Raw genomic sequence first — 13,227 nt, 5'->3', positions numbered from 1 at the left:
ATTACAATTGATGGAGATTGTTAGGGTTCAGCTAGATGTTTTCACAAACTCATCTTTTATCATTTATTATCACAGCGTTCCGTCTCTGCCTCTGTGCGAGCAGGGGTCAGAAAATAGATATGCTGGGTCACTTGGTGAGTAAAGCTCTTGACTTGACTTCAGCTGGCGTTTGAATCACTTCTCTAACCTCTTTTATTAATACTGAACCTGAGATAGCAGCAATAGAGGGAGACAAGAGACTTAATTCTACAAAAAAGATTCAGGCCAGCTTGTTGCTCTGAGGCATCCGTGAATACTTTACACACAATTGAGGATTGTCTGTGCGTACTAATGCGTGAGAGTATGTGTGATAATTCTACACACAACACTTACTTCTGTTCTCTGTTTTTTTAAACAGCACATCATATTAGCATACAGAATATGTAACAAGCTCAGAACACAGCAGTGTTTTACACAGAACACAAGAAAAATACTTTTTTAGAATTTGTGCAGGTCAAAAGAAACTACTCCAAATATCGCCTTTCTCATAATATCCCAATTTTCTTTCTGAGGTCAGAAACACTTCTGTCTAGAGAATGAAGGTGAAGTCACAAAACAGTAGCATTATGTATTCCTCCCAGGGCACAATGCAGTAGAAGCATTTTAAGAGTGACTGGACACTGTTTTGAATGTTGCACGTGCTCTTTCACATGGGATCCATATTATTTATTTTTTCTCTCCAGTCAGTTTATTATTTTTTGAATCTTTTACAATCAGATTCCTGACTGATTAAAAAAGATGACTGTATATTGTGCCAGTTCAACCACACTCCTGGAAGTGCTTGTGTGCATGTGTTGTGTGAATATATATGTTTGTGCTCACATTGGAAAGACAAACCCTCCTCTCTGCTGTAGGTTGTGGTAGTGGGATCTGTATTGAGGGTTCATCAAGAGAGAATAAATGTATATGGACAAGGTTTCCCCTCACAAACTGCGAACCCAGCCTGAGCACAGACAAATTGTTCATATTCAAGCTGCACCCTAATGTCATTTTCGAAATTCATTCTGACATGGGGGCTCAAAATGAAATGAAAGCCTACCGCTTTCATCATTATTGTGTTATCACCTCCCCTTAGCTCCCACCCTCCCCACCTCGCTCAGTTTCTCCTCAATGTTGGTCTGATTCGTTTCACCTCATTCCTTAAACAGTGACTCACCTTCTTCCAAGCCCACTGGGATCTTTTTATATCCAAACCGTACATTAAACATGCACTGCATCAAGCAGATGCTGAACTGATGTCACAACCCTCCAATGAAACTGTGCCATTATTCACAATACGTAAGCGCAAAATAGACAGTCACCAAACATCCTGTGCCCTCTAGAAATATTCGTATGTTGAAATGAGTCTAAAAAGCAGGACAATAAGAGAGAAAAGCAGCACAGATGAGTCATGCTCTCTTCCTGCTGACTATCCACTGTTATACAATTATGATCATTCACTGTAATCACAGTTTTTTTTTATAGCGTCTGGTGTCTTGCACTTGAAAGATGTACAGTAGCTCAAGACAACTGGCATTCTTGAGGCAAAAAGATGACATAAATTTCACTTTGATTCATTGGTTTAGCTTTTGGTAAGATATATATATTCCTATGATAGTATTTCAAGGATCTTAAACACAAGGTTTTATTACTCATTATGTTGGGAAGGAAGCACTAGGTGCTTGATCTATACCGAGCTACAGCCAAGCTCCAACTAAGCAATCAAATCCAGCCCTGGTCATGTGATATTTCGTATCTACTAATGCCCTTTAGATAATACGTACATGTGTTTGTGTAGATATCCTGTCTTACCTGACTACTGTTTTCTACTGTTGCAACAAGAGGAATCAGGCATTTCTGTGTTGAAAAGCAGAGAACATCGTGGGAGTTTTGCTAGTAACAGAGCACCATGACAAAGTCTTCTCTAAGACTTAATGACACATGAGCTCAAGTTGGCATAAATTTGAGCAATGTTCAGATATCCCAGTTAGACATGAAACATCCATTATTGCGGCATGTTTCATGTACCTGTGTGACTATGGATATAAACAGAGAACCAGGTTTAGTTTCCTGCTATTATGATCAATTGGAAATAGCAGTGAATGGCACCACTCCAGCTCTCAAAATCAAACTTTGGACATCCCCTGCCTGAATGATAATAAATGAAAATTATAGAGGTGTTGTAGTAGGAATTTGAATGTTTGACCCTCCATTATAATGACATTTACAGGATGTTTGTTCGCTGTTTTCGACTAAAGACTCCAGTGCCATCCTAACGGTAACATATCTGGTTTATGTAACCGCTGCTGGCTTACCCCTCACACTGTGCCATGATGCTATTTCAGTATTTTGGTTTGACGTAATTAAAGCTTAAAATTCAGGTAATAATGTACAAATTTAATTATGTGCCACTGTGCAAAATCATGGTGGCATGCAGTGGGATCCAATAATAAATTCCTCTTGTATCACTATGGGCATAAATCCACAGTGAGAGACATCCCTCCTACACCAGTACAGTAGGCGGATCACCTAACACGCACACACACACGCTCGCTAAAGAAAGAGAACACACAAGAGGTTTATAAAGCCTCCATTGGATGTTCAGTCTCATTAGGAGTGTTTCCTCATGAATAACATTATTCAGGATGAATCACTTGATTATAGATTTCTGTGTGTGTGTGCTGGTTGTGTGTGCTGACAGCTTTCTCTGTGTGCATCTGTGTGCGTGATGATCTTGCCAGAATAAACAACACTAGGAAGTGCCAGTCTGTGAAAAATGGGCGCCACTTCTCCTCGCTCTGCTCATATTGATTTAATCTTCAGCCCTTTGCCATTCTCCACCAAATCCGTCTCCTGAGGACAATGCTTTCCATTTGGGTTTTGTTTGCATGGCTCTTTGGAATAAGCATAAATAACCATGGCACGAGGTCAGAATATCCTCTTAAGGGAGTCGTAATTCACTTGACTGTAGAGAGTGGTCCAGCACCCAGCATTTACTGATCAGCTCCAGCACACAGCTCTGACCCTTTGAAGACCTCTGAGGGTATATCAGGCTCCCAGATGTTAGCAACAGATCCTTTTCATCCTGGAAGGTGTGCAGTGGGCCCTCTTTGGATTGGACTTGTTTTTGCAGAACATGATTGATATATAGACAATTTGGAGTCCAATTCACCAACTTTTCATTCCTGAGGAATAGTTTCCAGTGTGGCAGAGCGTATTATCCTGCTAAAAGAGGCAAATGCCATCAAGGAATACGATTGCCATGGAGGATGAATGTGGTCTGCAACATTATTTAGGGAGGAGGTATGTGTCAAAATAACATTCACATGCATTCCAGGCTCCAAGGGCAGGGCAGCATTCCCAGAGCATCACACTGCTTTGTTCCCATACTGCAGTCTGCTACCATTTTTTCCCCAGGTAAACAATCTATATGCACCCGGGTGTCCACATAATTTACTGCTTGGTGCGTTAACAATAGAGAATACCTTTCTGTTTTTATCATGCTGTCTTCAGGCAAAGATCACATCTGCTGTTATTGCAAATAAATGAATCAGAATGTTGAAGTTTACAAGGAAGCCTTTTTATCAAATGGTCGATGCAAAACTTTAAATCTGTGGAATGGAGTGTGATGATTGCAGTTTAGCTGAAGCATGACACTGCTAACATGGAGTGAACTAGCCTTCCTTCCAGTACACTAAAACACGCAAAGATAGATTTTTATGTGACTGAGAAAACCAAACCTGTTTTTCTATGAAATACTGCTAGCAATTGTGTTTTCCTGAAATCCCGATAGTGGTCCTTTTTTTCTGATTGTCACTATGCTCAAGATTTTTCTCCTTGGCTTGCTTTCCGATGTAAAATCTCCGTGTGCAGGGGTTAGGGCAAAGGCCTGATCCCCACTGACTGGAAAGCAGCCCTCGTCTGGAGGTGTGATCATAACAGAGTCTGTCTGAAGCCCGTGGATTTCCTCTGGTGGCAGGCTTACCTGAAATGCAGCTTCCACTGCTGGCATGAGCCTGGCTGTCGCATCCAGGTTTGCTGCAATTACAAACCTCTGGCAGTGAGTTGTTCTCATCATGTCCACATGGGAGGGCAGTAAATGAGAGCAACCGAGTAGAAAAAGGGGAAAAAAAGTTTGTTCCTTACGCACGTCTGCAGCCACTTCCCACTCTGCGCACACACCATCACCTCCCCCTCTCAATCTCATTGTGCTGGCAAATTAAAATTCACGGGTTGCCAAGCCATCCATTCTCTCTCCACTGCTTAATTGTCTCGAAAATTGAGGAGATTACTGGGCGCGATTTATGTACAAATAAGAATCTGTCAGAAACCTGGCAGGGTATACCATGACAGACTCATACACACATGGACTTGATGATTTGGGAGCCACAGGCAACGGCCAGCACGGGATACCTTAAATCCCAATCTTTATCCTTTTCGGCTCCACCCTTTTCTGCAGCATTTTGGGTAATGGATGCTTGCAACAGCTGGAGAAAACGAGGAATGAAAATCACACATCAGTGTGTGTTGAGTTTGATCAGCAGTTTCTTTGCCAGCTTTTTTTTTTAACATGTATTCTACTTGACTCTAAACACATGATCACACTCTGCAGCATACCCATCATTAGAACTGTTAGTGTCGGTAACATGGATATTAGCTGCTCGGAAATACCTGACATGTCAACAGGTGAGGTCATTAGCATATTTACATGACTCCTGGCTAGATTTCAATGATGTTAACGATTGATGGTATCAAACCTCTTCGAGTTAGACAGGTAATGTAGCAAATTGTACATTTATGACCAACCGTTCAAGGAATCAACACGTTCTTTGTTGTATGATAGTTTCCGTCAGCCATAGTCACATTCACGTTAGTCTAGTATCATATCACAAAGTTGGTTAACAGAGTCAATATTTGGCTCACATGTGCTTATTGAACTTCTGGCATGTTATTTAAAAGCAAGTTGAAGATGTCTTTTTGTGAGTTGCTGACATATATTGCAACAACCGAAAAGTGGCCATTTCTGCCATAATGTCATGTACTGTATGTGATTTGAATATTTCATTAAGATCATGATGTGCTGTCTTCACTGTCATTGTTTCAATTATTCTTTAAAATGCATAGCGCCTCCGTGTCAGTTGCGTGTCTGTAGCTGCATGCGTATTTCTATGTAAATGTGCAGGTGTGCGCCGAAACCCCGCGTCCACTCCCGAGAAGGAGCCAAATGAGGCGGTGTGATTATAGCCTTAGCAATGTACCAAATGTAATCTCACCTCTTAGACTGTTGTAGCTCAGCCCCCCGCTCCTCCTCCTCCCCTCTCCTCTCCTCCCCCATCCACTCCTCCTTTCATTCCTAACCCATTCCAGCTAAATCCAATTTGTTATGGTTTCAAATAAGGCCTCGTTTTTCTGTCTTCTCGCCACTTCAAACAAAGTGGCTTCTGTTATTGCTCGTCCAATTTCAAATAGTTTCCCCCCCCATCTTTCTTTCTCTTCAGGTCCACTCTTGCAGTGGTGCACAATGGCCAGTGTAGACTCGAGGTGTGCAAGCACGAGATGTAGAAAGGGAAAAGCTTTTACATTGCTATACAAAGACGTTCTTTTGTGGCTTGAGGACATTATTGGCATTTTGTGTCAGACTGAACCTGTCTGCTTTGGGTTGATGCAAATTCTGAAACCCTCTTTGTCTGTACACATGTATAATATAACAATATAATACAGGGCTGATTCTGGTAATTTTATAATTATGCTAATATCAGAATATGCACTGTTTTTTTTTTTTTAAATGCACTCATTTTATTTCAACAACAGCATTCTCAAATAATGGTTGGTATGTTTGACTCAAGTTGCTGTATCAATGCGATTCATGTTTGATGTTCAAATTGTTTTTTTTATAGAGATCTATACTTTTTATTGAAAAATGTTGCAAAGAGATGCGAGAAATTAATATTGTAGTTTTACCACATTGATAATTAATGTAAACGTCTTAGTATGTCAGAGAGAACTGTATGTGCTTTTTTTTTCAAGGCAGGTAATCATTATTAATTAAAGTGAGAACAGAGAGAAAGAGCATGGTTGTGGTTTCTTAATTGTTCAATAAATGTATTGAAGGAAATGTTTTACTCCAACATGCTTTGCTCCTATGGGTCCTGGCTTTAATTGAAAACTTGCCTCTGGGTTGATGCTTGTGGATGCCGCTTTTATTGCATCGCCAAGCATTTGGCAATTACGAGGGCTTTGCCACAGTCTAGTTGTTGATTGATGGGAATTATAACCATAAAAATAACAATGTGATAGTAATGATGATGACACAAATAATTATAAAAATTCTAATGTGTACTTGATGGCGGTAGTGATGATGGTGATGATGATGATAAAGACAGATGGGGATGTTGGAGTCAGACTTGCATGTGTGCGCTGCAGGTTACTGCATGCCAGAGCACACTCATGCCCGCTGATATGTGCGATGCATATAAATTAACTCAATAGAAAATAATAAATAATTGCTGTGTGTGTGTGTGTGTGTTGCAGGGGATGATGTATCTGGAGGAGCGTAGGCTGGTCCACAGGGATTTGGCAGCCCGAAACGTTCTGGTCAAGTCTCCAAACCACATCAAGATCACCGACTTTGGCCTGGCTCGCCTGCTGGATGTTAATGAGAAAGAATACAATGCCGATGGAGGAAAGGTAAATCACGACTTTACATTATTTACACACTTTTACAAAATATGTACATGTCTTCATTTTGCATATTTGAACATCACATTAGACTGCGGGTCTTTGGCAAAAAACAGTAAAGCCCTGGAATAGTCGTATACTTTTTAGTGGCTAATAGCAGTATATGAAATAACTGTATTTAAAAGCACAACTTAACAGTTTAACACTTACTGGCTTTCTTCTTAATAGTTAGATGGGAGCATCACTATCACTCCTTGAGCAATAAAGCTACAGCTCACAGCTGCTGAACCAATGTAGAAGTTGAACGTTGGCACAATTGTACCCAAAGTTGAAATGGAAACACCTGAGTGGATGGTGGTGTGGCTTGAGACAAAGACACTTCATTTCGATTTTCTACTTGAACAAAACTGTTCTATGAACGTACCGGAATAAGAGAAAGGGGCTGGAGAGCAAAAAACTGAAAGGATCAGAGTTTCTTCTGAGTTCAGTTAAACCAGCGAATTCTTATATCATAGCTACACATGCAACCAGCACTGCACATAAGATGTGGTGTTGATGAGAATCTGTGGCCAAATGCAGAAGACAGGGTTGACTAGCACTGTTGTAGCATAATGAATATGCATTATATGAGCATCCCTATAGAGCTTTTTATTGCGGTAACTCGAATTCAGCATGTAACTATTTATGTCACAATCCCTTACGACTAAAAAAAAAAAATCATGTTACTTAGACTTTAAAGCCAAATTATTCTTGTTCTAATTGTTCTGATACATGAGCTGATCGGGAGTTGTGTAATAATAATAATAGGATTAGATTTATACAGTGCTTTTCTGTTCAGGTATGCTCAAAGCTCATGCAATGGATCCGTTATTCATTCACTCACACATTCTCACTCTGGTGGTGGTAAGCTACATTTGTAGCCACAGCTGCCCTGGGCGTGGCTGCCAATCCGTGCCTATGGCCCCTCCGACCACCACCAGCATTCATACACCAATGTGAGTAGCCGCACTGGAGGCAAGGTGGGCAAAGTGTCTTGCCCAAGGACACAACAGCACATGAATCGAACAGAGCAGGAATCGGACCTTTGATCATTGGACGACCCGCTCTACCACCTGAGCCACAGCCGCCCAGCGGTACAAAGCGTTCTGGTTGCATATGAATTTAAAGTTTCAAAAACAAAAACTTAGTGTAGAGAAATGTTAGTAATCGTAAAACACTGCAAATTTACATACTGTTGCTGTAACTGATGGATCAAAGTTGCAATTGCACTTCAAAATTTTCATTGTTGTAGAAACTCTTGTAATCACCATGTCCAGCTATTGATAGATCCATTACTGGAATCTAATCTTTGCCAAACACATGCATGTCGACAATACACCATTCTCATTCTCAGATCATCAAATGCTACTGCTTAGTGAAAGCCGCTTGGGTGACACACACCAGTATCCTTTGGCATTAGTGCCACCTATGTCAATATCAAGTTGACAGACATGTATGGGTTTTTCCACTTGGGTGGTACTAGTGTAAGTCATTGGACTTTCATCCGGGACGCTGCGATTGTGTCCTGGGTCACACAACTTTTTTTCCAAGTAGTTTAATTTTGTTTTGTGACTATCATTTTCACAGACTGTTTGGTTAAGTTTAGGCACCAGAAATACTTGAAGTTGAGAAAAAGATGATGGTTTGGCTGAAACCTTTCACAACATTACTGCAATGTTACAGACATGAAAACGTCTTGTTGCCTATGAAGGAGAAACAGCGGCAACACCATCAGAGAACATTTGGATACAGACTTATGGTGTCTGTTTCTGACATTCACAGATTTTATAGGTCTATCGATCTGCCCTGTGCGTTCAAAAGTGGTCCGCCAAGGGTCCTGACAAAGCAGCAGCGTGTAACGAGTCGTATAGTTGGTACCGGAGTCGTTTTCAGTGAATAAGCACAAATGGTCCACAGTTTGCTTCGCTCAGTGTCTGCATGCACGTTTGGCCTGGGTTACTAGAAACATCACAATGGCAACACGACTCCAGAAAGTGAATCGTTGTAGCACAGATTGAAGACTTTTGTTTTCATACAGATTAAATAATGACATACAACCTGATTTCCCACTTATTTAGAGTTGTGTTTTGCAAGGCATTTTAAAAATGTTGTTAATGAAATGTTTGATGTAAATTACATTTAATCATCCTGTCTTGAACTTTTGAATCAATGGCATACTTAGAATGCATCGAGTCGCAATGTTATTATTCAAGGCATTACTGCTGGTATTAGACCATTTCTGCTAGAGGGGTTTGTAACTGTGCTACTATGTCCTACATTATCATTTGAGCCTGTAATGGGAGATGTGTTGTCTGCTTTTATTATCTCTAGTTGGATGTGTTTTCTTTGGCAGATACAATATTAATTGAATAATATTTTGGACCGTATATCATTGACATGTTGTAAAAGACAACAAATAGACATTAACATTAATGAAGGTTTCATATCCTGAGGGAGGATTTCAGCCCATCATGAAGAACTGTTTCAGCAGAGTAAAATATTATTCTGCTCTATTGGACCGTTTTATTTACCTTTGGGGAGCAGACATCTCAGAACCCTGTAAACGTAGTAAACAAATACGTCCTTGGGGCTCTCTGTACATGGGCTTCCGACCTCTTCTAGTCTTTGTTTATCCTTTGCCACTTTCGCATTTTGTTTCCAAACCCTCTTTTCACAAAGAAAACCTATTTCATCCCCAGCGTGTCCATCGTGGTTTATGTCCACGATGAGCGCTGTGGAATTATCCCCTCAGCTGAGTGAAAGACAGGCACTCTAACCTTCGACATCCCGCTCCCCTCAACCTCCATCGCTGCAATCAATAAAATTGGCCTTCAAATCTAATCACAGCATTAAGCTGCATCCCAGACGGGCCTGCTTTTTGCCTCACCTTATTTCAGCACAGCTGAAGCTTGTGTGTGTATGTGTGTTTGTCTTCTCTTTCACCAAACCTTGTTTTCCTTCATTCTGCCTTACGTCTCTCCTCTCCACTGTGGTTGATTCATTATGTGTCACGCCACCTAAGCAACAGATAAAACTGAGTCCAAAGCCAGAACTTTCTTGTCATTTTATTTGTCGGTACAAGAGAAAAGCATCAAGCTCAATTTAATAGGTATTATATGCATGTATATAACACTGACACACTGCCTTTGTGCCTGGCAGATGCCCATCAAATGGATGGCCCTGGAGTGTATCCATTACAGGAAGTTTACTCATCAGAGTGATGTTTGGAGTTATGGTAAGCTTCACCTTCAACACACAGAATTCATGTAGACACATTGAAATTGCAAAGTAAGTTTTTCTCCAACTTAACCCTCTGAATCGCAAGCACTTTGTATGTTTTTTGTTCCTCACCGTTCGCTCATTTTTCACTGCGATATAAAGTTCCACACCTCTATGGAAACAGCACAACCATGGATTCAAGTAGAGAGGAAGGTTTTTGTTGTTGTTTTTTTTTAAATTAAATAGCACAAAAAAGCGATTCAAGGACCAACAGAAAGTTGAAAATCTGACAATTGTTTTTGTTTTAACAGGTTCTGACTTTGATAAATGCTGGAATTATTTTTAAAATTTTTTGTCTTTCAAACTGGGATTCCGAGGATTACGAGACCGAGAATATTATAATTTTTCTCGCAAATTACACTTGACCTGTAGCTGTTTTTTCTCACACTTTCGTCATCAAACAGATTTCAATGTCATATTTGCTTTAATTTTATAATTTCCATTTTCAGCTATTCTTTACACTAATAGTTCCAGTTTAGATCTGGAGCTAAATATGAAGCATCCTGACTGGTACTAAAAACTGAGATTACACCTCGTCTGTATTAACCTCCCTTCACTGGTTAAGATTCTTTAGTCTTTGAAGCGCTGTATGCAGAGGCACCAGCCGAGTCCTCTAGCCCATATTCTTCAGTGGAACAGTTTACCCCTCACTGTCAAACCTTCCTCATCAATCTCCACTATAGAGTCCAATTCAAGACCCGTGGACATGACTCCAACTTAATTATTAACATAAAGAGAAAAGTGTCAAATGCTTCTACTTTGACTGCTTGAAGATATCACAATCAATGATATACTCCTTTAACTCCTGCAAGACACCACTCTCCTCCACTGTTTCTCATTCTTCTGAGATTTGTATATTATATTTCAAACAATAATTTCCTGTTTAACAGTGTTTGTTGATTTAGGAAATGATTTTCCCAAAAGAAAATGTCGGTTGGGTCGTAGTACGTGTTTGATTAAAAGTCTCAGCATGGTTTTGCCCCTTAGTGGTCCTCAGTGACCTGAAGCTATTCCAGCTCCATCATAATGTGTGCATTTACTCTCCTTGCCACTTAATAGCCGATTAATGCTAGCACGATTAAAGATAAAGAATCTGAAAGTTCAAAGTGACTGATGACTTTCAACACTGTGATTAATTCCTCTCCTCCCGTCATCTTCTGTCCTCTGTTGAGTTGTGTTCTCTTATCTTGACCTCTGTTCTTTGTCCCTTTGTAATGTTGCTTTCTCTGTTTGTCTGCTTGCGTTGTCTCCTGTTGCTCCATCATCCTCTTTTGATCTCTTTTAATCTTCGTCATCTTTTTTCTTTTTTTTTTTGTCTTTTCATGCCTTCATCTTTCTTATTTCTGCTTGATCTTTTCTTTCATTCTCTTTCTTTTTCAATCTCCTTATGCTACTCTCCTTCCTTCTTGGCTCTTTTTTGCACTTCCTTCCTCTCATTTTAATTTTCCTCTTCTTTTTTGCTACTTTTTCTTCTCTTTCCCTTTCTGTTCTGTTTGATTGATACCTCTGCTTTTCTGCTCATGTATTCCTTCCCATTGCCTCATCCTCTTTTTAGGTGTAACCATTTGGGAGTTGATGACCTTTGGAGGGAAGCCATATGATGGAATTTCCACCAGAGACATTCCGGATCTGCTCGAGAAAGGAGAGCGTCTTCCTCAGCCGCCCATCTGCACCATTGACGTCTACATGGTCATGGTCAAATGTAAGTCGAGCGTCACTGTGAGCAAAACAGGAGCTCCTTTTATTATAGCGTAACTGAATGCAGCAACACAAACTACAGCCACAGACCTAACAGGTGCTGACTATTGCAGCAGGCGAACAGTCCGAGAGTAATGAGGAAAGTTTTCACTGACCATTGTTGATAAATGTGCACGTTTAAGGCACAGCTGATTCTGAGGATATTCCACTTGCCTTATCCACACAAAGCAGAGGTATTAAGGGTGCTGCTGCAACCTCAAACCCCATGTGGCAGAGATGTATTTATTTTTTTATTTTTTCTGTCATAGTGGCAGATAGCTGAAAAAAATCATTCAGACTTGTTCAGTGTTCAGTTTGGCATGAGGTTTACTCATTGGCTGCCAATTTAGAAAATAATGTTAGCCATGTCAAAATTCCAAATGTCAGCCATTTTTTTAAGATGACAGACCAGGCGTAAACTAACCGTGACGTCACCCGTTGGTTTCAACGCCGAGAAAATGAAGCCCGGATTTTGCTATTTCCTGGTCGCCGTTTTGGATTTTTTTGGAGCCAGTGACGTAAAAAGCGTCATCAAACAGACTGGACCGGAGAGCAACTAGGGGCAGGATTGGCTGAGGACTCTCTTATCCCGCCCACGTTTTACCGCAGAGGCTTCTGTTGCTGTCCATCAAGTATAGCCACGCCCCCTGGCTCCGCCAACTTTAACGATTTACTTAAAATTCAGTATTAATTTATTTTAAGATCGGCCAACTGATCTCTCATTTTGACCATGAAAACTAACGGGGAAAAAAATCCTGAGCTGTAGAACATCAGTCTATCAAATTTTATTTTTTCCAAAAATGAATTGGGGTCTATGGAGAAAAAGCTTTTTGGAGCCAACCCTAGCGGACGGCGTGATATTGCAAGTTTTTGACACTTCCGGGTTGGTTTCAATTCTGGAGCCAGATGCTATGTCCACTATATATACAGTCTATGTGACAGACATTGCTGTCATTTTTCTTTCATGAAATTAATATTGTTTCATGCAGTTTTGTAATATTAGAATTTGATTCTGGCAACAAAATGCATGTATGAACCTTCTAAATGCAGTGTAACCTCATCAATTCAATACATAGGCATAATGGATTACAAAATTCTTTTGAATAAGTTCATTATTTCAAGCTTGTCAATACTATTATGTAGTACTGTGATATATTTTAAACCAAAACCAAACAGATCACTCTTCGAGCTCATTCTGTGTGAAAATATATATAACTTTGCCCAACTTGAAAAATGGCTGCTATTTTATAAATTTGTGTGACGAATGTTGTGTAATATAAATCATTTTATGATGGACGCATGGGGCAGTTTTGGTGTCTGTACCTTCCAAATATGCTTTTTATTGTAAGTATTGCAAGATTTTAAGATGATTTGTTTTGTATTAATCTGTAGTGTTTTTTTAGTAACACAATAATGACATTTGTGTGTGGATATACTGATGTGTTGTGTGTGGAGGTTGGAACCAGATTTGGATAG

General features: G+C 40.1%; 1 protein-coding gene across 3 annotated transcripts in view; it reads left to right on the top strand.

The window, feature by feature from the left end:
* The window catches only part of erbb4b (erb-b2 receptor tyrosine kinase 4b), a 328,153-nt gene that overhangs the window by 296,902 nt on the left and 18,024 nt on the right, over positions 1 to 13,227 (top strand). For all 3 annotated transcript variants that reach the window (XM_051959185.1, XM_051959186.1, XM_051959184.1), the window contains 3 exons: positions 6,550 to 6,705; positions 9,895 to 9,970; positions 11,570 to 11,716. In XM_051959185.1, coding sequence (XP_051815145.1) covers positions 6,550 to 6,705; positions 9,895 to 9,970; positions 11,570 to 11,716 — 379 coding nt within the window. The remainder of the gene's footprint in view (positions 1 to 6,549; positions 6,706 to 9,894; positions 9,971 to 11,569; positions 11,717 to 13,227) is intronic.

This window comes from Acanthochromis polyacanthus, chromosome 14 (genome assembly GCF_021347895.1).
Source record: "Acanthochromis polyacanthus isolate Apoly-LR-REF ecotype Palm Island chromosome 14, KAUST_Apoly_ChrSc, whole genome shotgun sequence".
Classification (NCBI taxonomy): Eukaryota; Metazoa; Chordata; class Actinopteri; family Pomacentridae; genus Acanthochromis; species Acanthochromis polyacanthus.
This window is presented reverse-complemented; position numbering and strand designations above follow the sequence as displayed.